Raw genomic sequence first — 27,145 nt, 5'->3', positions numbered from 1 at the left:
TGAGATGGCTGGATGGCATCACTGACTCGATGCACATGAGTTTGGGTGAACTCTGGAAGTTGGTGATGGACAGGGAGGCCCGGCTTGCTGCAGTTCATGGGGTCTCAGAGAGTCAAACATGACTGAGTGACTGAACTGAACTGAACTGAACTGCAATTCCTTTATTGGCTTCCTTCTCTTCTCTGCATCACTTCCACTTCCTCACTTCACTACTAGTATTACTTTAAGGTCTCAGAAAGAAACTATTTATACCTGAAACTTTGTCTCTAGGTTTTTTTTTTTTTTTCTTTTTTTCTTTTCCTTGTAGAATCCACAGTAAAACTTTTCATACCAGAAGTATTGTGTGGGATTCTGGAATTGAATGGCTTGTTGGCCACATGACATAAAGACCACCTGGCATGTTGTAACACAAAAAATTACAAGACTCTTTCTTGCGGTGAAGTAGAAAGGTGTAAGGGGATACATGCCTCTCATCAGTTTTTCCAGGATTTGAGAAATATAGTGACACTAATAATGACAATGACTATTGTGTTGACGGTTTTTGCAAGTATTGTCAGTGCTCTCAGAAAAAAAAAAAAAAAAAAACAACTGATGAGCCCAAGCCTAGATAAGAAGTTCTCCATGACAGTATTTAAAGACACTCTCCTTTTTTAAAGTTAAAGAGGAGATTGGACTGAAAAATGGGGCTTTTGTTTGACTGTAATAGTAGTTAAATTATAGATATTTACTGCAAAACACCAGCAAATCTCTTTTTTATAACTCCAGGGTCTGAGAGGAAAGAGGTAGGATCCTAAAACCTGAACTTGGGAAAGAAGGTGTATTCTTTCTTTGTGCAGAGACCACATAGATGCCTTATCTGAGATCAACACTCCAAAATACATGTATGTTCCTTCAAAATTTTCCTTCATCTTATGGTTTCTAGACCACTATGTTCAAGACCAGGCATGCCCTAACTGAAAAAAGCATTGTCTCTGATTTAAGAAAAACAAGATTATTCATCAAAAGTGTAACAAAAACTGGCTAATATTTCCAGTTAAAACTTAAGAGAACATGTCTAGGAGTAAGTGTTGAGTACACTGGACAGGAATGGTCTGAAATATAAGGTACACTAAGTCACTAAGTCGTGTCTGACTCTTTTGCAACCCTATGGACTGTAGCCCGCCAGGCATCTCTGCCCATGAGATTTTCCAGACAAGAATACTTGAGTGGGTTGCCATTTCCTTCTCCAGATTATCTTCAAGGAGGAGGCATAAAACCTGAATCTCCTGCATTGGCAGGTGGGTTCTTTACCACTGAGCTACTAGGGAAACCCATAAGGTACACAAGAGATGCTAAAAATATGTTTACACAAGCAAATGACTTTACATTTGTGTTTTGGGTATACAATTCCAAATTTATACTTAATGGTACTACTAGTGCCTTCTGGGAAGCCTGTGATAATTACATACTTCTCTAAAAATTCTTGTAATGTCAGGAAATAAAAATATATATATTAAATAAGAAAATAATACTCTCAAATAAATCAATGTTTAAATTACACAATGGTCAAAAAATATAAATCAATAAGCTTAAAAACTTAAATGGAAATGCACACAATATGATTAATAAAAAAAAATCTTGAAAGTTATCCAGTATAGTGATCAAAGATGAATGCACTTTATTACCATCTTGCCTTATACCCAAGTGATTTTGCTGATTGCTTTCAAATAATTCTGATGTCCCTCATTTAACACATGGCATTAGTTGAATCTCTTTTCAAATTAAAGTGCAAAAAGTTTACTAACTTATAAATAATACATTTAAGATATATACACACACTCCACTTACCCTTACTTGACCCACAAAGGCATTGGCTTCCTCTTCCACCACTGACAGATTTCTGGGCAGATAGGGATCAAAGGCTGGTGCGTTGTCATTGACATCTGTCACCACCACATTTACTGTGGCAGTTGAGGTCTTAAAGAAAAAAAAAAAGTGATTAAATGTGAGAGGAGTTATTTTTATTTTGATGTCAGTTAATTGGTTATCTGGGCATTTGTCTATCTGAAAAGCATTTCATTACCATTCCTATTCCTTAGCTTTCCAAAAAAAGACAAGGAAAAAAAGGAAGCTCGCAATCTTCAAACACCTCACAAATAAATAAATAAATAAAAGTCAGGTGGGGAAAACAAATGATGACATTAAAGGGCAAGCATCTTCTTGAAAATGTCAAGTATTTCCTGGAGGCTTCCTTTCAGAAAGTGCTTTTACCTTTATCTTGTTCACATTTTCTGGATGGTAAGCTTTTGTTTATATATACACGCACCTCTTTTTCTCTGAAATGTAACATTTCTGCAGTTTTTTACCATGTACATACAGCACTGTTCAAAAATATAACTAGTACATTATAAGATAAAATGGTATATCAAATGGGTATTTTCAGGGAAGAAAATATTACATTAGTAATTTTCTATATACACATCTAAACCAAAAGTTTGAGTATCATACACTGCTAAATAAAAAAAAATAATAATAAACCTTATGGTTATACAGCCTAAGGAAATGGTAAGTGGGCAACCTTAGTAGTGGTATGTGCTTCCTGGTTAAAAGGTGAAATCCCTGGCCTGACGCAACCTGAGAATATAATTTGGGTCAATGACTTTTGCATAATCAAGGAACATCTTCATACGTGATGCAAATTGGAAACTGTTCTTTCTAATCAAAGCCTGAGTATAGTTTATGAGCTACACCCATCTCTGTCACATGGTAGGGGAGATCACAGAAGGCTGAGACCAAAATTAGAGAAAGCAAGGATGCTAGTCTGGAAAATGAAAAACCCATTATGCTATCATGTTAAATATTTAATAACATGCAAATAAAAAGTAGGAGGAAAAAGAAGGATGAAACTATTATGGAAGAATTATTTACATTTGTTTTTATATATAAAAAAATTATCCTAATCTGTTTAAGTGAGGTGGGGTGAAAGACTAGAGAGCTGAACATAAAGAAATGACTTAAAGGAAGTGAATCTGAAGAAATTTTGCAGTGGTCATGGGACTATGGATGTCAAAAAATTGGATTTCCTACTTACTAAGACCCAGATAATGACTATGGTGTGATAACTCACCTAAAACCAGATATCTTGGAATGCGATATCAAGTGGGCCTTGGGAAGCATCCCTACAAACCAAGTTAGTGGAAGTAATGGAATTCAAGCTGAGCAATGTCAAATCCTAAAAGATAATGCTGTTAAAGTGCTGCATTCAATATGCCAGTTTTGGAAAACTCAGCAGTGGCCACAAGCTAGAAAAAGTCAGTTTTCATTCAAATTTCAAAGAAAGGCAATGCCAAAAAATGTGCAAACTACCTCACAATTGCACTCATTTCACACCCTAACAAAGAAATACCCAAAACTCTCCAAGATAGACTTCAACAGTTTGTAAACTGAGAACTTTCAGATGTTCAACCTGGATTTAGAAAAGGCAGAGGAACCAGAGATCAAATTGCCAACATCTGTTGGATCATAGAAAAAGCAGGAGAATTCCAGAACATCTACTTCTGCTTCATTGACTACGCTAAAGCCTGTGACTGTGTGGATCACAACAAACTGTGGAAAAGTCTTGAAGAGATGGGAATACAAGACCACCTCCCATGAAACCTATATGCAGGTCAAGAAGCAACAGTTAGAACTGTCATGGAACAATGGACTGGCTCAAAATTGGGAAAGGAGTATGTCAAGGCTGTATATTACTACCTTGCTTATTTAACTTATATGCATAGGACATCATGTGAAAAGCTGGACTGGATGAAGCACAAGCTGGAATCAAGATTGCTGGGAGAAATATCAACAAATTCAGATACGCAGATGACATCACTAATTGCAGAAAGTGAAGAGGAACCAAAGAGCCTCTTGATGAAGAGATGAGAGTGAAAAAACTGGCTTAAAACTCAGTATTCAAAAGTGAAGTTTATGGCATTCGGTCCCATTATTTCACTCCAAAGTGATGGAGAAAAAAGGGAAACAGTGACAGACCTCATTTTGAGGAGCCCCAAGAGCACTGCAGGTGGTGACTGCAACCATGAAATTAAAAGACACTTGCTCCTTGGAAGTAAAGCTGTGACAAACCTAGACAGCATATTAAAAACCAGAGACATTGTTTAGCTGACAAAGGTCTATGTAGTCAAAGCTATGTTTTCCAGCAGTCTTGTATGGATGTGAAATTTGGACTGTAAAGAAGGCTGAGTGTTAAAGGATTGGTGTTTTGACCTCTGTTGCTGGAGACTACTCTTGAGAGTCCCTTGGACTGCAAGGAGATCCAAGCAGTCAATTCTAAAGGAAATCAAATGAATATTCATTGGAAGGACTTATGCTGAAGCTGAATACTTTGGCCACCTGATGCAAAGAGCCAATTCATTAGAAAGCACCCTGATGCTTGAAAAAATTGATAGCAGTAAGAGAAGGGGAAAATAGAGGATGAGATGGTTGGATGGCATCACTGACTCAATGGAAATGAATTTGAGCAGGCTCTGGGAGATGGTGAAGAACAGGGAAGCCTGGTGTGCTACAATCTTTAGGTCCAGAAAGAACTGGGCATGACTGAGTGACTGAGCATCAACAAAGGAAGAAAGCTCCTGGTAAATACCCCATCCTTCCTGTTGGGATAACTGAAGTTCTGTCCTCTATGAATAAACAATCAGCCTCGTGTCTCAGATGGTAAAGAATCTGCCTACATGCAGGAGACCCAGGTTCGATGCCTGGGTCTGGAAGATCCCTTTAAATGAATGGCAACCCACTCCAGTATTCTTGCCTAGAGAACTGCATGGACAGAGAAGCCTGGTGATGGAATCACAAAGAGTCGGATATGACTGGTGAGTAATACTGCATAAGTTCTAGACCAGGCCTTACTCAGATCAAAATCCAATAGTCAAATTTTGGTTGGATTTATCTGATCTGTCCTCATTTTAAGAGATGTATAGTAAATCTTCTTTTGAACAATATAATTTTATTCTCTCTATAAATTTTCATATATTATGTCCAGCAGTCATTAAAAATTTACCATCCATAGGAAGGAAAACTTGGGTATTAATAATAGTTTACTTGCATACTAGCTACACTGATAGGTTTATTTTGTGAAAATTTATACAGTTATTCAGTATGCTTTTAATATATTTCTATATTTAAAACTCCAATAAAAAGTTTCCTTAAAGAAATGTCAGAGACAAGGATAGGGCTTAGGGGAATGAAGAAGGGACTGGGGGGATGAGAAGCCAGCAAGCAAGGACATGGATGGAAGATTGACGAAGTATCATCTCATCCAGTGCCTGGGTAGAACAGGAGCACCAATAATAAAAATGTCTTTCAATAAGAAAAAAAAAATAAAATATCAAAGACAAGCAGAACAGTATTGTAGAGCCAAAAGCCAGGAAGCAAACTAAACACCACCAACCGTTGTATAATATACTGTGTTTTTTGCTAAAATTAAATGACAAGTCATAGTAAAGAATGTATAAACTACTATTATAAGTAGTCACATCAACAAATTTCACGAACATAAGATTGAGTATATGAGGTCAGACACAATACATACTACATGATTCCAAGTATATAGATTTCAACGATTGGCACAAATTCTCCAATGTGATAGAAGTCAGGATAGGGATCATTTTTGTGAAGAAGATAGAATAGGGATAGTATGACTGTAAGGCTGGGCTCCTGGGGTGTTAATTTCTATTTCTCTCTCTGAATGGTGACTATACAATGTTTTTGCTATGTTAAAATTCATTAAGTTGCACAATTATGATCTGTTCACTCTCCATGAAATCATTTAATTTAAAGGATGCATGCATACCAACTTACACTGGTGTGTAGATATATATGGATATGTATAAATTCAGATGTTATATGATTAGGTGAAATACAAATTATTTTCTCCTTTTGACTTTTATCAGTTTATTAATATATTCCCCAAATTTTCTCTGAGAGCTACATTGCTTGAAAAAAAAATTAAAAATAAAAAATAAAAATAAACAATATTAATAATGCCAAATAAAAAACAAAAAACAGATTAGCAAATATTATACTTTGTTTAAAAGTTGTGCTACTGTTAAAGCAAGTAAAAAGGTGTGTCTTTATGGTAGCAGTAGCTCCCAATTTTCCTGAGAGTGAATGAGACATTAAAATGGACAGTCTGGACCTGAAATCCAAGAGTTGTCACATTATATTTTGCTGATCTTCTTTCTAACTGCTTGCATAAAGTGCCAAAATCTCTGTATTTCCCTGTAATCTACTGTACTGATGTCCATCTTATTCTTTAAACTTCTGATTATTAACACTATGGAGTGGTATGATTTTAGATTATACTGGGTCTTGAAAGGCTGTGGTCTGTAACTGAGAGATATAGATGAGAAATGATCACTAGGTGAGCTAAGATATTAAATAACAAGTCTACCATTTCTGTGCTGATTTGGGCTGCAGTTTATGGACCATATAGATCTATTTACCCATATCTTAGAGACTGTATATGAAATAAAAAATAGCCGTTTATCTGGCAGAAATGTAATCAACACATATAGAATAACTTCCAGCTTATGTATTTCTGGAAAGTGCTTTGAAGATTACTTGAATCATCATTAAAAATACAAATTTCTGGGCTACCATCTGACTCTATTCTGCAATATTCAAATTATATCTTTGCCATTTATCTTACATACATTGCTGTTGATTCTGACTTAAGAAAATTCCATTTACCAGGGTTCTGTGCTCATTAAGTATCTTTCTTAAGAACAATCATTATTAAAGTTAAAATATTAATTGTACTATAAGTCTACAAAGGACATGCATTTAAATGCTTAAATAAGAAAAGTACTCTCAAAAATAAGACTATTATATTTTGTAATTATTTTATTCTTCAACCACCCACTATATGTGCACATGTATGTCAGTCTCTAAAGTTATATAAATGATGAAGCTAACTGAAGAAGCTTTTGTTCAAAATTTAAACGTTTCTTTCTCTACTAATACAAACTTCTATAAATAAAACAAATTCGTTTAAAAAAATCAGAATTTTAAAACATATTCATTCTTATAGAAAGAAAAATTGGGGGAATTAGAAATGCTCAACATCCTGGCCAAGGAGAATTAAAATTTACAAGCAAATAACTGAAAAAATAAGAAAAATGTTCTAGAAAGAACTAAACCACTAAAGTTAGCCAGAACTTATTTTCAGTTTTTGATGTGGGCAAAGTCATAATTAGTAGACTGATATGATGACAGATAGCTTAATCAGTTCAGTTCAGTTACTCAGTCGTGTCTGACTCTTTGCAGCTCCATGAATCACAGCACGCCAGGCCTTCCTGTCCATCACCAACTCCCCGAGTTCACTCAAACTCATGTCCATCGAGTTGATGATGCCATCCAGCCATCTCATCCTCTGTCAGCCCCTTCTCCTCCTGCCCCCAATCCCTCCCAGCAGCAGAGTCTTTTCCAATGAGTCAACTCTTCGCATAAGGTGGCCAAAGTATTGGAGTTTCAGCTTTAGCATCAGTCCTTCCAAAGAACATCCAGGACTGATCTCCTTTAGGTTGGGCTGGTTGGATCTCCTTGCAGTCCAAGGGACTCTCAAGAGTCTTCTCCAACACCACAGTTCAAAAGCATCATTTCTTTTCCATCTTTATTCTTGTCTAGGAAATCTTCCCATTAAAGCCAGTGGTAGAAGATCTTAGTGTTAATGGTATTATTTCCATTAATTTATGATTCATAAATGGTTGAGCTGAAACCTTATTATGTTTACTTCACTTTAACTATACCCCTTAATCTATGCTGAATAATTCCTCCCTTTCCATAGAATTTTCCCCCTCAGTCATTTCCCAGCCAATTTACCCATCAATCTTTCATTATTAAATCAAGTTTTCAATCATTTTCTTCTTAAGACTCTCACTGACTTCTTTACATATGTCTTACACAGACACACTGTATTAATTAAGGGGATTGAATACGTAAACAATAATCTTAGACTTTATTTTTACTCACTTGCCTAATCTCTAAGTGCTTACACTTGGGTTTACTATTTACTAAAAGTATTTTGCGTATTTTACATTTCACATAGAACTGTTTTCTAATGTTTGAAAAATAGCTTATTACGGGCAGACTGCAATTACCAAATTTAAATAATTATCATTATCTAATTTTGTTATTTTTAATTAAGATGATTAAATTGCCTAGTATCAATTTGTATGTTCTGACCATGATAAATTTTTCACAGTGATTCTCTACAAATAACTGTGAGGAGAGTACTATATGCTCCCTCAGTCTATTTTTTGATCAAAGAATTTATGTCAAGTAAACTGGAAATATGCTGCTATTTGAGTTGGGTGAGTATTGCCTAGACATTTACACTGAATTTGAAATTATTTCCAGAGAACAGTGCTGAGCGGACCCATAAGTGAAAGTAAAAGTCACTTGGATGTGTCTCTTTGCAACTCCATGGGCTGTACCCTGACAGGCTCCTCTGTCCATGGAATTCTCCAGGCCAAAATACTGGAGTAGGTAACTGTTCCCTTCTCCAAGGGATCTTCCCAACCCAGGGATCAAACCCAGGTCTCCCACATTGCAGGTAGATTCTTTACCATGTGAGCCACCAGGGAAGCCCATAAACACTTGACTAAAGAAGCAAACCAGTTTGTAACATCAACATGGTGGGAAAAAATACTAAAAAATCATTACCAACAAATGCATTATCGTATTACTTAAAAATCAGAATGGTGGTAGTTGCGGATAGGTGGATTGAATGCAACCAAATGATTTTGAAATACTCTTGCATAAGTAAACAATTTTTTTATTTTTAATATTGATTTTCAGATGCAAAGGAAATGAAATTTATCTTCTGTAGAATTATGGACCCTTTTAAACCACTTCCGTCATCAAAGATTAGTCAATATTCTGCTGCTTACAAATAACTTGTGGAAACAGTCAACTTGGTTTCCTAAGTGCTTCTCCATATTTATACACAAATTACTTTCCACACACAGTCCCCTGCCCGCAAAAAAGTGACACCACGGAATTTGATTCCTACCTGGTAAAACTGCCAGACCTGCCAGGCTGAGCTGGTGGATGGATGCAATGAAATATGTCTTACACTAAGTTAGACTTCATTTTCCTCATAAATTGGGTAAGAAAGCTAATCCCAGGTGTCTATTATTCTCTCAAGTCAAACGTTTCAGCTCGATAACAAGTTCAGAGTATAGTTTCATCAATTAAAAGAGCTCATTCAAGAAGAAAAACACTTTGAGTAGTTTTAAGTAGCTTTTCCAAGTGAAAAAAAAAGATTAATTCACAAATTAATGGTTGTAACAAATCATTTCAGAGGGTAGAACTATAAGATTTTCTCAATTTCTTTAGTACTATTTTTAAAACCCTTTTCCCAAGAGAGTACTCACCCCATCTGGCCTGCCATCAGAAGCAGTGATGATCAGAATGTAGCGGTCAGTGCTTTCCCTGTCCAGGGCTTTCCCTAAGGTTAGAATCCCAGTACTAGTGACAGAGAAAACAAACAAACAGATGAGGCACAAAAAGATATTACATCACTGGGAGTCTTCCTACTATTGTGAACTACTCTTGATAGTTTCTTTTTTCCCCCTTCCACAAACATAGCTTGAGTATTTAAGATGTTTGTTTCTAGGATTCATGCTGAAAATTGAAAAAGGCTTTTAAAGCTGTTGAGCTTCTTAGCAATAATGAAAAATTGCCAAACTAAATAAGGTATCTGGAAAAGAGACACAGATGTATAGAAAGGACTTTTGGACTCTGAGGGAGAGGGAGAGGGTGGGATGACTTGGGAGAATGGCATTGAAACATGTATACTATCATGTAAGAAACGAAGTGCCAGTCTATGTTCGATACAGGATACAGGATGCTTGGGGCTGGTGCGTGGGGATGATCCAGAGAGATGATATGGGGTGGGGGGTGGGAGGGGTTTCAGGATTGGGAGCTTGTATACACCCATGGTGGATTCATGTCAATGTATGGCAAAACCAATATAGTATTGTAAAGTAAAATAAAAAAATAAAAAATAAAATAAATAAATAAGGTAGCTGGGTTGATTCTATAGCCTCCAAGGATTGGGGGCAGGGTGGGGGGTGGTGGGGTGGTGGATATTGCCTAATTCATCCCAGGAAGAAAGATATATATCTTGTTTGTGATTATTTCCAAGGTAAAAGAGTCCATTAATCTTTAGCAGTTCCAAAATCCTATGAGTAAAGAAGTGGTTTCTTTAATCTAGCAATGTATCACCACTACCATTCACTGTCACATATGTGACCACTATGGAAATGCAAACATCTACATTTCATCTTTGATAAAAGTTAGAGATTAAAATTTCTTTTTCTTTTTTTTTTTTTTTTTTTTACAAATTTCAATATGACTGAGGCTTATTGTAGAAAATTGGAAAATACACAGTGGAATTATCAAAGATTTCACACATATTATAGGTTATATTTTAGTATTTCTTTTTAATTTTCTATTATAACCATATTTAAATACATTATAATTACTTGCAAAAGAGCACTTAAGCTTCATATTAACATTCTTTTCAAGATAATATAATTTTATGAGCACTCATCCTCTCATTTTATATTTTATAAAAACAAATGCTTTTGTTGATATACTAACAATTTAACCATTTTGTTATTCTCTTGAGATTTAGACATTTCTTAAGCATTATGTATAATGAAAGATGATCAGCCTTTGTGAAAATTCTCATACTTAGAGTATTTTTAAATCAACCTTTTCACTGTTTAGAATACATACTTTGAAATATTTAAGATTTTATCCTCCCAAGTAATTAGTTTTATAAGTTTGTCACTTATAATGTTCTTTAAACAACTTTTACATTTATGTCTTAGATATTCCAGTCTAATATTGTGTATGCCATTTTAATTAAGGCCTAATAAGCATCTACTTTGAGGAGAGGTTACATTGATTTAACAAAACATTAAAATATCCAAGTATAAAAGCATATTGGTTCTGATAGATAAAAAGCTTTTATTTTAATGCAAGTGGTTTTGTCCCTATAGTGGAATTTAAACAATTCACACCACATATGCTAGTTGCGTACAGAGAGTCAATGCCAAGGAATCAAGATCAGAGTTGCAGTTATTCTATTTGTTTTATTGTTGTTATTGATATGGACTAAAAAAAAGTTTTAAACATATGGTATGACTATAAAAAATTGACTTTGTTTCTGGTGCATTTTAAAATGTTGTGTTAAATAACTGAAAACCAATTCCCAGAGTAGTTCATAAGAATCAGGTTTGGATCCACTTCTCATGCTGTAAATGCTTTGAATAATCTCATTCCAAAATGACATTCAGAGGAAAGTAAGGCATTTATTACTTCTGAGACTTATTCACAAGTTAATTTAAGAAACAGAAAACCTGAAAACTTATCCACAATACAATGAAAGGAAGAAAAAGAATTGAGTTATTGTTTTCCATTTTCCTCCTCAGTTTAAAGTCCAAGACTATATCCTTCCTTGTATATTAAATTAGAAAATCACTAGAAATTTATATTTTATGAGTTTAGAGCCATATTATACCTAAATAGCCTATTTTTATGGCCTCATGACAGGAAATAGTCCTTTGCTTAAGATAATATGTGCCTTGTGTTCCAGTGTAGTAGAGACAGGATACTTGTGAGCTGGAAAAACAGAGAAAGAATAGGTAATTGTCTTGGTATTTAGAAAGAAATAAGAAAAAGGGAACTTTAAAAATTGTTAATAGAGATTTGTTCTCTTTTCACTTGTCCTTGCCCCATCTCTTCCCGACTTAGAGTGGTCTTAAAAATGGTGATCAACATCCCCAGTGTGATACTCTAGTCCTTGTGTCTGAGGCAGCAAAACTACCCTTATTCACAAAGTATTGGGTTTGTCTATTCCAACTGGTCTTAAAGGCTGCCTGAAGGAATAACATAGCTTTAGTCTTTGTTTTGCCTAAAAACCAGAATTCACTCAAGGCGAAAAAACAGTGGGTATTCCTGGAAAACAGTGTAAGTCAGGGAGCAATCTGCATCACGTAAGGCAATAGATTGTATTTGAAGCATAAAGTGGAAAACCAAAAGCCTGGAAGGGAAAACTGAGTAGAGACTTTCTTGGAAATTTAGGGCATTTAAAAATGCCTAAGTATACTGGTGAATAGAATTGAGAGTCCATAGACGAACCTATATGTCTGTGACCAACTGATTTTCAAAAGAATGCCAAGATCATTCAATAGTGAAAGAAAATTCTCTTCAATAAATGATTGCTGGGGCAACAGATCTACATGCAAAAGAATGTATTAAAAAAAACATTTAAAAAAGTCAAAATGGATCAACAAATCTATATATAAGTACTGAAACCATAAAACTCTTAGACAACAACATACAGATAGATCATGATTTAGAGCTTGACAATGCAATCTTAAATACGATAACAAAGGCATGAACAGCACAAGGAAAATATATATATTGGGCTTCCTCGAAGTTAATTTTTTGTGTATGAAACTACAATATCAATACAGTGAAAAAATCCTACAAAATGAGAGAAAATATTTATAAATCATATATCTGATAAGAGTCGGTTTTCCAAATACATAAAGGACTTGGTACAACTCAAAAACAAAAGAAACAAACAATTCAATTAAAAAATAAGTAAAGGATTTGAATAGATATTTCTCCAAAGAAGATACACAAATGGCAGATAATCACATGAAAACATGCTCAACATCATTAGTCATCAGGGAAATAACAAAACAAAATTACAATGAAATACTATTTCATACTCACTAGGATGGCTACAATTAACAAAACAGGTGGGAAAAATAACGTGTTGATGAAAACATGGAGGCATCAAAACCCTTCTACATTGCTGGTGGGAATGTAAAAAGTTCAGTCACTATGGAAAACAGCTTGACAGTTCCTCAAAAAGTAAATAATTACAATATTATGACCCAGCAGTTACAATTCTGGATATTTATTCAAAAGAATGAAAAGAGGTGCTTAGTATTGCAAAGTACACACACACACACACACACACAGTATCAACAATAGCCAAAACAGAAAAGCAGTCCAAATTTCCATCAATGTATGAATGGATAAACCAATTGCTGTGTGTACATGCAACAGAATATTATGCACTGGTAAAAAGAAATGAAGCACAGAGATACGGTTCAACATGGAAGACCTCTGAAATCTTCAGGCCTAGTGAAAAGAGTAAGACACAAAATGTCACCTATTGTGTCATTCTGTTTATAGGAAATATCCAAAATAAATAAATCCACAGAAGTTGCACATAATTAAGTGATCGCCAGTGGCTGAGGAGAAGGGCAAGTAGGGAGTAACTGCTTTAATGGGTTTGTGTTTCCTTTTGGGATGATGATCATGTTATGGAATTAGATAGAACTGATAGATGTAGAACATTGTGAGTCCATAAATGGCACTGAATTTTTGACTTTAAAATAGTTAATTTTATACTATGTGAATTTAACCTTAATTATATTAACTATATTGCACAGAATTCCCTCACCAAACACTAAGGCTATAGGCTTAAAATATACTGTGTTTGAGAAAACCAAGCCCTTTTAGACAATGAATTGGTTTGCCAAACCATAAAAACAGTGTTCAAATGTTATTTATACAATGTAGATTAAAAATAGTAGAGGGTATCTACTGCTAAAGGGTATCTACTGCCAAACCAACCAACCCTCTATTTAAGTGTTCATTTTCTCCAAATGCATAATTTATTAGGAACTACTGCACCAGCATAATTATGCGTTGAAAGAGATTATCTCACAGGTTTCACGCTTTGTGCTCTATTCTTCCTTTAATCTTTTTCAATACATCCTACTAGCTGTGATTAACATTATCTACACTTACAAGTGTCTGTCTTTCAGAGACTTATGCTGACACAGCCATCATTTTTTCAGGCCCTAAGATGACAGAGAGGTTAGAGTGTGCTTCAAAACGTGTGATTGTTTCTAGTCGGATCTGGCATTCCATGTTAAGCAGTAATTAGTGATTAACAAACACAGACCAGCAGAAAGAGTTAGACACTGGTAGTAGTTTAGGGAGAAGATGATGGAGACGTGAAGTAGTAGTGTGAAAAGGATGACTGAGTATGTATTTTGAGAGTAGAGCTGACAGAAAAAAAAAATGCCTATCATTTTTCTTATAGATTAATCATCAGTATAGTTTAAACTACACATTATGAAAAATATAACCAAGCTTTAAATTTAGTGTCAAAATTAATTAGTCACAAAGAAAGAAATAAAAATGCCAGTGAAGATGTAAAATCTTCAAAGGAAATTCTAACAAGGGGCAGAAATTACTGTGGCTTCTTCTATTTATTTAGCACTTAGCGTGCATTACATCACATGCCTTGTGCTACAATGATGATAATCAATAAGAATTCTTCAGTCTCCTGCAATAAATAACTTATATATTGGTAATAATAGTTACAGAGGAAGTTTCTCTACATCTTGCTTAAATGTTTAAGCAATGTTTAATGAATGTTTGCTGAACAAATATTTGATGAATAATATAGACCTATTAGAACAGACATAAAGTTATTAATGCATTATGCTACAGAACCATAAAGATCTAATCATTTAATACATGGCACTAAATGATCTGCATAATGGATGATTGTTCTCTTTAAGGAACAAGCATGTTTCTGTAAAGAAGATTTTCCCTGGCCAAATGACTAATCCACTAATCTAATTAAAATGCATATAACAATTCAACACTTAGTCAATCCATACTAGCATTGAAATGTTTATTCATTAGTACTATGAGGTGTCTAATTATTGGTCAGGGGAAAAGTTGAGCACAATGGAGAGTAGAAAATGTATGGTCCCTACATCAGGTGTTTGTTAATCAAACAAGGAATAAAAGGCATAATATTTGACATTACACATAAATTGGTTTTTGGAGGATGACTCATATTTTATTTTCTTTGAAAAAGATGAGAAAGACAAAGGAATTTTACAGAAAAAAAGTACACAAATGCATGAAATCATAAGACAGATTTCAGAAGACCAAATATTTCACTGTGTCTATGCACTCATCTCACACGCTAGTAAAGCAATGCTCAAAATTCTCCAAGCCAGGCTTCAGTGATACATGAACCATGAACTTCCAGATGTTCAAGCTGGTTTCAGAAAAGGCAGAAGAACCAGAGATCAAATTGCCAACATCCGCTGGATCGTTGAAAAAGTAAGTGAGTTCCAGAAAAACATCTATTCTGCTTTATTGACTACACCAGTCTTTGACTCTGTGGATCACAATAAACCATGGAAAATTCTGAAAGAGATGGGAATACCAGACCACCTGACCTGCCTCTTGAGAAAGCTGTATTCAGCTCAGGAAGCAAAAGTTAGAACTGGACATGGAACAACAGACTGGTTTCAAATAGGAAAAGGAGTACGTCAAGGTTGTATATTGTCACCCTGCTTATTTAACTTCTATGCAGAGTACATCATGAGAAATGCTGGACTGGAAGAAGCACAAGCTGGAATCAAGATTGCTGGGAGAAATATCAATAACCTCAGATACGCAGATGACACCATATTTATGGCAGAAAGAGTAGAAGAACTAAAGAGCCTCTTGATGAAAGTGAAAGAGGAGAGTGAAAAAGTTGGCCTAAATTTCAACATTCAGAAAACAAAGATCATGGCATCTGGTCCCATCACTTCATGGGAAATAGATGGGGAAACAGTGGAAAGAGTGGCTGACTTTATTTTTGGGGCTCCAAAATCACTGCATACGGTTATTACAGCCATTAAATTATAAGACGGTTACTCTTTGGAAGGAAAGTTATGACCAACCTAGACAGCATATTAAAAAGCAGAGACATTACTTTGCCAACAAAAGTCAAGGCTATGGTTTTTCCAGTGGTCATGTATGGATGTGAGAGTTGAACGGTGAAGAAAGCTGAGTGCCAAAGAATTGATGCTCTTGAACTGTGGTACTAGAGAAGACTAGAGTCCCTTGGACTGCAAGGAGATCCAACCAGTCCATCCTAAAGGAGATCAGTCCTGGGTGTTCATTGGAAGGACTGATGCTGAAGCTGAAACTCCAATACTTTGGCCACCTGATGTGAAGAGCTGACTCATTTGGAAAGACCCTGATGCTGGGAAAGATTGAGAGCGGGAGGAAGAGGGGACAATAGAGGATGAGATAGTTGCATGGCGTCACCGACTCAATGGACATGAGTTTGGGTAAACTCCAGGAGTTGCTGATGGACAGAGAGGCCTGGAATGCTGCAGTTCATGGGGTCACGAAGAACTGGACATGACTGAACAACTGAACTGAACTGAACAGAACATTTTTAAAAAATTATAAAAACGTTAAATTAATGGTATCATAATGATTATTGCTAACAATGACATTATAGAATAAAATAATATAATGTTTAATATAAACAATAAGCATGTATTTTTGTGTGTGTGTGTCTTAAGAAGGAAAATGTAACCAAGATCACTACTTAGATGAATTGAAGCATCTAATAACAGAGGACATGAACTGTTTTCTATTATTTTTGGAAAGAGCACCCGAATTACTCAAATCCTTAAACCTTACACAGAAGTGGTGATGCAAATTTGCACAAGTATCCCAGAGGTATTGAAGGAAGCAGGAAATAAAGTATCAATTTTCTTCCATTTCAAATGTGTTGAAATATATTGCTAAGGGTCTAGACCAGCCTATACATATCAATGGGAATAAGAGCAATGTGTTGGCTGAAATAAAATCACCATAAGATAAAAGGAAATGTGCTCCGTGTACAGACCCTGAATCAAGAATGATCACTGAAAGAGACCATGCAATCATCAGAGACCTGACCTATTCTCTCTGTCTGGAAGCAGTTTGCATTCAAGGATATTTCTGTCTGATTAGCTCAATTCAGACAAAGAGGACGCTGCATTCATATCTTTCACACCTTAAAGAACCTCTGATTCCCAGTTAGGTTTTTGTCTGTTTGGCTTCAAAATCATTAATGAGAAAGTAGAAGAGAACCACTTGCTAGGGGAGCAGCATGAGTGATAAAACTGGTAGCTCATTAGATTTCACATCCAGCAGTTGTAAAATCCTTCATCATCAAGAGAAAAACAGATAAACACAGGAATGGAAATCCTTAACAGAGAACAGTGGTGAAAGTTTCATTATTTTCTTATTTTTATCTCCTTTATTAACATATAATTCACATATCATTGAATTCACCCATTTAAAGTGTAAATTCAATAAATTTAGTAGTTTAAGTATCACCAGAATCAATTTTAAAATATTTTGACCACTGTATCCATTAGTATCCACTGCCATCTCCCAGCCTCGGGAAACGTGTGGTCTACTTTTTGTCTCTATAGATTTGCCTATTTTGGACATTTAATACAAATGGAATCATACAAAATGTGTTCTTTTGTGGTATCTTTCATTTAGTATCTTATTTTCAAGGTTCATGCATGTTTCAGTACTTAAGTCTCTTTCCTGATGAATAATATTCCACCACATGAATACACATTTTGTTAATTTATTTCATCTATAGACAAACATTTGGGTTGTTTTCCACATTTTCCCATTTTAAATAATTCTGTTATAAACATTTTTGTACAACTTTTTAAGTGGACATGTGCTTTTATTCGTCTTGAATAGACACAAGTGGAATTGCTGAGTTATATGGTAACTCTATGTTTAAATTTTAGAGAAAATGAGAAATAGTTTTACAGAATTTTTATATTTTTACATCCTCACCCCTATATGCTATTTCCTTTGTTTTTCATTATAGCCATTCTGAGTGGATGTGAAGTGGTGTTTCATGATTCTAATTTGCCTTTCCCTAGTGACTGGTGATTATGAGCATATTTCATGTGTTTATTGACCATATACATATCTTTGGAGAAATGTCTATTTAAATTCTTATTCATTTTTATTTAGATTATTAATCTGTTCATTTTCAAGATATAGTTCTTTATATATTCCATATATGTCCCTTGTCATATACATCATCTAAAATATTTTCTTTCGTTCTGAGAGGCTGTCTTTCAAATTCATGATGATGCCATTTGAATTATTTTTTTTTAAATTTTGATGAAGTACAACTTATTGTTCTTCTCATTAATCACTTTTGCTTTTTGTATCATGTCTAAGAAAGCATTGCCTAAATTATAATTTACATCTGTATTTTCTTTTACATTACATAGTTTAACCTTTTATATTTAGGTATATGATTCACTTTTAGTTAATTTCTACAAATAGTGTGAGGTAAAGGTCCAACTTCATTCCTTTGTGTGCTGTCCCAGCTTTATTTATTGAAAAGATTATTCTTTTCTAATTGGATTGTCTTGGCCATTTCTTTTGAAAATCAATGGATATAAATATTAGGGATTATTTTTGGACACTTAAGTTTATCCTTGTTATCCAGACATATTCTTATGCCAGTACCATGCAGTCTCAATTACTGTTAAAATGTCTTTTTTACAAAGTTTTCTTTCTTTAAGGAAGATTGCAAATTATAACTCATTTATGATTTGTATGTACTTATCAGGGAAAATTCAAAATATCTGTCTTTCCATTTTCTAAATGGTAGCTTATTCATCTGTGAAGTCTAAAACTCTGGGAAATACTGTTTCCAGGCATACAAATTCATGGCTGTACCATCCTTGTCAATGCAAAATCTCAGGTGTTTCTTAAAAAAGATCAAGTGACCATCCACAGTTCTCTTGATACATCATTGTGCACCACGTGCTCCTGAGACTGAAGCAGAGTTTGACTAAGTTGCCAAAATTTTCACTTTATACTCATCAGCTGCATTTAGATTTCCATCCTTTCAGGGAGTAAAACCACTCAGGACCACAGAGAAAACATCAGAGAGATAACAAGAACATCTCTTTGATAAGCAGCCACATGTGACCGCAGAACGGCCACTTTGCTATTGCAGAGGAGAAACAAAGCAAACTTCAATGCCTTCTTTAATGCCTGCTGTCAGTTTTCTCAATGGTTATGACTGAAATTACCTCTGATATGTTCAGAGAGGTGGGTAGAATGACATGAACACAGACATAAAAGAGGCTTAGAATGGACATGAAATATTTTTATCTTAGCTTTTCTAGAATATACCTGTTACTCAAAAATTGAAGGATAGACTTTGGTGACACCTTAAACGCATTTGAATTATACTTTGTCTTACAAAATTCCCTTTGAATGAACAATTTAGTGCCAAGTTACTTTTTGTAGAAATACTTTTGTTATGAATAACTGACAACTTTAAAGGAATCTAATTAATCCCAGGTTATAACTGCAAATGAAATGTTTCCACCTCAGTGGATTTTACCTAGTAAAAATATTTAAAATAAATAAATAGTCTCCTGGGTATGATTTCTGAATTCAGAATTATCCACCCCCTACCCCTACAAACAGCTGAAAGTCTTTGATTAAAAGTCTGTTCCCTTGCTACCAGTATATTGTTTAACACTTTAAAAATTTAAAAAGTAAATATTTAGAAATTATTAACTTACGTTTCTGAAAGATTGAAAACTCGCTGTGGATCTCCATTCTCAATGGCATATGTTATTGGGTCTCCCTCTCGATCAGTCGCCTTCAGAGAGAAAACATAAATTTAATTATCAAGTAACTGATATGGCTTCAATTCAGTACAGTATAATATAGATACTAGAAACTTGAAACTAATAGCACAAAAGATCCATGATACCTTATAGAATAAAGATTAAAATATCTGCTAATGATTACATATAAATACCAGATCCCAGCATTTCTACCATTCTTTTTCATCTGAAACCTGCAACAGTGAATAAGAATAATATCCCCTGAATATATATATATATAATCTTATCAGGTGGGGAAATATAGTAATGATTTCCATAGAGTATATTTAATTTTATATGAATAATTCAAACAAATATGTTAGATTCTACATAAATGTTTGCATTGTCAAAACAACTTAATACACTTTCATTTTTCTCTTTTTCTGTTCAAAATATATTGTCTATAAAACTTTATGGTTAAGATTTCTGAAACTGGAGTCAGAGAGCCTGAAATTAAACACTGGGCTCCAGTTGCTAACTGTGTGATCATTTCTCAATTTCTTCATTTGTAAAATGAAAACTATAATAATACAAAAGTTAATAGATGTTGAGAGAGTTAGGTGAAATAATCTGTGTTAAAACACATAGACTAACATCTGGCACATTGTTTCAGTAAATATTAACCTTTTTTCCCCTTCTTAAGTCATAGAAAACAAAATCTACAGCTTCTGCCTTTGAGTTCTTAGTTTCTCTTACGCAAAATAAAGATATATATTCTATATTGTGGCACTGGAATCTGGGATTTTGCCACCTAAAATATCCAATAATTTCCTTTTCAATGATCCATTACATCCCCTTATGGAAGAGGGGTGAATAAAGAAATTGGGATGATATAAGAGAAATATAAGAGGGATCTGCCTAAGTATGACCTGAAGAGGAGGGGAACTACTATTTATTTATGTTAGTTGGTTGGTAGATTCCAACCTCTCTGACAGATAGGCACTGCTCTAGAGTGCAGGACCTAGAAAGTGCGGTTGTATGGGTCCTTTCAAAGACCTGACACCAACTATCCCAGCCATGAGAGATTGAGTATGAAATCCCATTTCCGGACCAACAGGGAGCACTGTTTCTACAGGTAGATCAGATGGCTTAGACATGGATTTCAGGGTCCTGGTCACCGGACAGATCTATCAGCTATCACAACAGATGGATGGCCAGAAACCTCTGGGACCACACAAATTCCAGAGTCCAAGGGCAACTGAATAGTAATCTGTGAATGTGTGTGTGTGTGTCAGTAGCACAGTTGTGTTGAACTCTTTGTGACTCCATAGACTGTAGCCTGCCAGGCTCCTCTGGTTCATTGGATTTTCCAGGCAAGAATACTGGAATGGTTTGTCATTTCCTCCTCCAGGGGATCTTCCTGACCCAGGGATAGAACCATCTCTCTAGTATTTACTGAGTGCAGGGCTTTGTGGACGAAGCTTCGTAGAAAGAAAGGAAGTGAAGCTGCTCAGTCATGTCTGACTCTTTGTGACCCCATGGCTCCTCCATAGAGCCCCATGGCTCGTCCATGGGATTTTCCAGCCAAGAGTACTGGAGTGGGCTGCCATTTCCTTCTCCAGGGGATCTTTCCAACCCAGGGATCAAACCCAGGTCTCCCACAATGCAGACAGCCACCATCTGGTGGCTCAGATGGTGGCTCAGAGCTTTGTAGAATTAGTTAAAAATATCACCTTGGTAAAACACTTCCTTTGCATGACTTTCATAACGCCATATTCTCCTGCTTTTAATTCTACCTTATCAGTTACTACCTATTTTCTTTCACTGGTTTTTCCTCATCTATAAGACATAATTACATTGGATGCTCCACAGGTTTGTTCTTGGACCTCACTTACATTGTCACTTCATCCAACTGTTGAGCTTTAAAATTATCTCTATGCAGAAGACTCACATATCTATAAACCAGCCCTGTCTTCTGAATTTTAGACCTATTTCCAGTTGCCTGTTTGGATCCCAATAGATCAGCTATCAGCTAAGTTCAGTTCAGTTGCTCAGTTGTGTCTGACTCTTTGCAACCCCATGCACTGCAGCACACCAGGCCTCCCTGTCCATAGCCAGCTCCCAGAGTTTACTCTACCTCATGTCCATTGAGTCAGTGATGCCATCCAACCATCTCATCCTCTACCATCCCCTTCTCCTCCCACCTTCAATCTTTCCCAGCACCAGGGTCTTTTCAAATGAGTCAGTTCTTTGCATCAGGTAGCCAAAGTATTTGAGTTTCAGCTTCAGCATCAGTCCTTCCAATGAATATTCTGGACTGATTTCCTTTAGGATTGACTGGTTGGATCTCCTTGCAGTCCAAGGGACTCTCAAGAGTCTTCTCCAACATCACAGTTCAAATGCATCAATTATTCAGTGCTCAGCTTTTTTAGAATCCAACTCCCACATCCATATATGACTACTGGAAAAACCATAGGTTTGACTGGATGGACCTTTGTTGGCAAAGGTAATGTCTCTGTTTTTTAATATGCTGTCTAGGTTGGTCATAACTTTGCTTCCAAGGAGCAAGCATCTTTTAATTTCAGGCTGTAGTCACTATCTGCAGTGATTTTGGAGTCCCCCAAAATAAAGCCTGTCACTATTTCCACTGTTTCCCCATTTATTTGCCATGATGTGGTGGGACCAGATGCCATAATCTTTCTTTTCTGAGTGTTGAGCTTTAAGTCAACTTTTTACTCTCCTCTTTCACTTTCATCAAGAGGCTCTTTAGTTTCTCTTTGCTTTCTGCCATAAGGGTGGTGTCATCTGCATATCTGAGGTTATTGATACCTTCTCCCAGCAATCTTGATTCCATCCTGTGCTTCATCTAGTCCAGCATTTCTCATGATGTACTCTGCATATAAGTTAAATAAGCAGGGTGACAATATATAGACTTGACATACTCCTTTCCCAATTTGGAACCAGGCTGTTGCTCCATGTCCAGTTCTAACTGTTGCTTCCTGACCTGCCTAAAGATTTCTCAAGAGGCAGGTAAGATGGTCTGGTATTCACATCTCTTGAAGAATTTTCCTGCTTGTTGTGATCCACACAGTCAGAGATTTTAGCATAGTCAATAAAGCAGAAGTAGACAGTAGGTGCTAAAGTGGCACTGGAAGGACTGTGAAGCGATAACCCATGTCCAGGGGCAAAGGAGAAGCCCCAGCAAGATGGTATGAGGGGCAAAATCACATTTAGAATCAAACTCGACACCCACCAGAGACATTCACACATACCTTGTGCACACCAGCACCCACAGACCCCGCAGAAACTGAGACAGAACTATGTTTGAGTATCTCCTGAGGAGGTACGGGTCAGCAATGGATTGGCGCAGGGGCAGGGGCTCTGCCTGCAGTAGACCTGGGTATGGCATAAGCCTCTTGGAGGAGGTCGCCATTAACCCCACCATAGAGCTGCCAGATCTTACACAGGACTGGGGAAATAAACTCTTAGAGGGCACACAGACTCTTGGAACTTTGTGCACACCAGGACCCAGGAGAAACGAGCCATGATTCCACAAGAGACTGACCCAGACTTGCCTGTGAGTGTCTAGGAATCTCTAGCAGGGGCATGGGTTGGCAGTGGCCTGCTGCAGGGTTCAGGGGACTAAGTATAGCAGTGTGTTGCTGGGACCTTTTGAAGGAGGTCGACATTATCTTCATTACCTCCACCATAGTTTGCTCTCAGGTCAAATAACAGGGAGGGAACACAGCCCTGCCCATCAACAGAAAATTGTATTAAAGATTTACTGAGCATGGCCCTGCGCATCAGAATAAGACCCAGTTTCTCCCTCAGTCAGTCTCTCCCATCAGGAAGCTTCCATAAGCCTCTTATCCTTCTTCATCAGAGGACAGACTGAAAACCACAGTCACAGAAAACTAACCAATCTGATCACACAGACCACAGTTTTGTCTAACTCAATGAAACTATGGGCCATGCCACGTAGGGCCACCCAACATGGACAGGTTATGGTGGAGAGTTCTGACAAAATGTGGTCCATTGGAGAAAGGAATGGTAAACCACTTCAGTATTCTTGCCTTGAGAACCCACTGGACATGAACTATAGACACACCCAATTTAAAATGTTAAAATCCCCAACCCTGATCTCTCTGCTACTCTCCCACTGCTGCTTTCAATCTTCATTATCTCAGCAAATAGCAGTAACTACAACTTTCTACCACTTGACCTTAACTGAACATTCTTAATCCCTAATGTAACCCATCGGCAAATCCCACTGGGTCTGTATTTGAAATATCTGCAGTATCTGGCTGTCTCTGAACTTCAAATACCATCTCCCTCATGGATTTAAGTAATAATCATCTGACTGGTGCTCCTGCCTTCTCCCTTGTACCTTCATCATATCTCATTTTAATTAAGCAGACAATGTGACCATTTTTCCCAGGTCAAGATTCTATTTTATTTTTAATAATGTTATTGCATTATTATGCATTATTACATACACACACTCACAGATGCAGAGAAAATGGAATACAATAAAATAGCAAAATACAATGAAAGAACAAGCTACTTATAGTATCTTTGAAATATTCCAGTTAAATTTAAATCTAAAATTTTAAAATTCATTAAATTAATTATAATGCAAGTGTAAGTGTAGAGACTAAGAAAATAAACACATACACACAGTCAATGGGATTGATAGCATATGATTGATATTTCCCTTTTTTTTTTTTTTGGTTCTTTCCCAGGTATATATTAGTGAGAAAGATAAAATGGAATTACAAATGACACTTAACTTTCTCAAGAAACACAGAATTAAGCTGTATCTGGAGATATATTTTACCACTAAAAAGTTCACACTAAATGTTTTCTGTTGTTTTCCTCTTTCAGTCAGTCATTTTTACCTATCATATTGTTACAGATTTATCAATGTCTCTGTTTTTGTTATGTGGTTGTTATAGTTTTTGAGAGACAATTTATTATATTGTGTTATCCAAAAAGCCAGAATAAACAGATTCTGAAGTAAGATAACTTTGTGCAAACAATTTTAAGTCCAAATTAATGTTAAACTTTGCTTCTAATGTATCAGACTGTGAAAGTTGTGTTACTTTGTTTATATAAGTCATTATTTTGTTAAGTTACTCAAGTAACAGAGAAATTCCTACAGAACTCTCAGTGGTTTTTTTTCAGCCAAATAATGACTTTCAATCCCCGAGGTACTGTGGAATATTTCTTCAGTTATGTTTGACTGTAAGCCAGTTATTTGCCTATTTCATTCATATGTGAGGCTGTGCCTTTATTGGAAACTTTGAAAACCCAGGATTTAGAAGAAGATCCTTATTTGATTGTTTTCTTCTTCTTATCCTCTTAGTCAATCCTTTGCTATTGTTTCAGGATCTGTGGCAAACAGAATAGTAATTAGGGAGGATTCATAAATTCTTAGTCAGCGAAACAAGGGGGAGTGGTGCTCTCTGGATTTGAATTATGAAATGTATCCATTACTTCTGTTAGCATTTTTTAAAATACTATGTAGTTTACCATGTTAAACTACCATGATGTTGGTGTCTATGTACCAACATCAAAGCGGAGAAATAATGAATAATAATTCAAAAATCAGCAGAAACAATTATTCTGTGAGGATTAAGATTTGATAATGTACATATATGTGGTCTCACATATATTTCTAAAAACATTTAAAAATGTATGAGTCTGACCAACCTTCTCTAGACTTCCCTAGTGGCTCAGATAGTAAAGAACCTGCCTCCAATGCAGGAGACCCAAGTTCCATCTCTGGGTCAAGAAGACCCCCTGGAGGAGGGAATGGCTACCCACTTCAACATTCTTGCCTGGAGAATTCCGTGGACAGAGGAGTCTAGTGGGCTACAGTCCATAGGGTCATAATGAGTCAGACACGAGTAAATGACTAACGCACATCACATCACACAGCCGGCCTTCTCTACATGATGAACAAAAATTTATATATGATATGGAATAGTGAATCCTGACATTAGAAGTTGCTGACTACTTATTATAATATCAGAAATTATATTTGCATGCCTTTTTCCATTTAAACCATGCAATAATCTTATAGGCAAATGGAAAATGCCAGACTTCAATTATATTACTCTTTCTCTCATCATTCCAATTATGGTTCTTTATAATTAATCAGAAGATATTTTTTATTTATTTAGAGATAATAGTGACTATTTCATCTTTAAAAAGGAGATTCTACTATTAGTTAATATTTCCCATAATATAACAGATAGGAATTAGCCTTAGCACAAAAACCATTTCCTATGCTTTTATTTTTGATCAATCAATTCCAAAATGAGTCCTTCATTCAAGATCTAAGAGGAGTATGATAGCAGTCATCTTCCCTGGGTTTATCATAGAGTTTCTGGGTGGGCTCTGGAGCCAGGAACCTGGGTTTCAGCACTCACTGTACTATTGTCTCTTGGGCAAGACACCTAACTTCAAAACAAAGCTAATGATAACATTAACAATACATGCTTGCTAATTTGTTTCAGTTTTATCTGACTCTATGTGATCCCGTAGACTGTAAGCCCACTAGGCTTCTCTGTCCATGGGATTCTCCAGGCAAGATTACTCGAGTGGGTTGCCATGCCCTCCTCCAGGGAATTGTTCTGACCCAGGGATCTAACACATGTCTCTTATGTCTCCTGCACTGCCAGGTGGGTTCTTTACCATTAGCACCACCTGGTAAGCCCCAACACTAACAATATTCACAATGTTCAGAAAATATTTATTGAACATCTACACTGTATTCAGCACTGGAACTTCAACAAGAACCACACAAAAATGCTTCCTTTGTGCAGTTTACAAATAGTGAGGGAGACAGAGAAAAATAAAAATAATCAATGTACAGGTATTTATATACAATATATTATATAATTACATATTTATATATGCAATATATCAGATTGCAATATATAATTTATATATATGTAATTAACATATATGTATATAATACAGTTTTCAAATCCATGTGAGTGCTATAAAAATAGAAAATAATTCAGGAAGGACATATGGGAAGGCAGAGTGAAAATTTACACTTACATTGAGGTTTTCAGGAAAGCCATTAGAAAAAAATGTGAAAATTTGACAACACTTGTAAAAGGTGAGAGAGCTATTCATGCGGGGAAGGTCCCTCCAAAAATAGAGTAGAACAATTTAGAAGACCTCAGATGGATACATGGCTAATGAGTTTGTGAAATAGCAAGCAAGTGGAAGGCTTACTCCTGTATTGTTGACCTCAGGTAAGCAACCCGAGTTACTTAACCTGGAGACCTAGCAAGTAATGGAGTTCAGTTAGAGGTTCGCTGATATGTGTTTAACAGCATGTGAACTAAAAAATAAAGCTACCTTTTCTTTATTTTTCCTTGACAAAGAATATCTTTAAAGATCGAAGCAATTTTTCTTTCTAGTCTTCTCAGTAGATTACTCACTGTATGTAAATTCAAGTCACCCATTTTTCAGAAGCACCAACAGAAACCCGACAGGATTTATCTAAATAAGCAATGTCCTTAGACACAGGAAGATAGGAATTTTGAAAAAGAAAGCATATCTCTAAACTTCTGTTCATATTAAGA

The 27,145-nt window shown here is 35.8% G+C and overlaps 1 protein-coding gene across 5 annotated transcripts in view; it reads right to left on the bottom strand.

Annotated features, from left to right (window-relative positions):
• PCDH15 (protocadherin related 15) overlaps positions 1 to 27,145 on the bottom strand; it is a 1,084,160-nt gene that overhangs the window by 319,333 nt on the left and 737,682 nt on the right. For all 5 annotated transcript variants that reach the window (XM_069567843.1, XM_069567842.1, XM_069567840.1 and 2 more), the window contains exons 16-18: positions 19,515 to 19,594; positions 9,414 to 9,507; positions 1,828 to 1,956 (exon numbers count right to left, since the gene is read on the bottom strand). In XM_069567843.1, coding sequence (XP_069423944.1) covers positions 1,828 to 1,956; positions 9,414 to 9,507; positions 19,515 to 19,594 — 303 coding nt within the window. The remainder of the gene's footprint in view (positions 1 to 1,827; positions 1,957 to 9,413; positions 9,508 to 19,514; positions 19,595 to 27,145) is intronic.

This window comes from Ovis canadensis, chromosome 22 (assembly GCF_042477335.2).
Source record: "Ovis canadensis isolate MfBH-ARS-UI-01 breed Bighorn chromosome 22, ARS-UI_OviCan_v2, whole genome shotgun sequence".
Taxonomy (NCBI): domain Eukaryota; kingdom Metazoa; phylum Chordata; class Mammalia; order Artiodactyla; family Bovidae; genus Ovis; species Ovis canadensis.
This window is presented reverse-complemented; position numbering and strand designations above follow the sequence as displayed.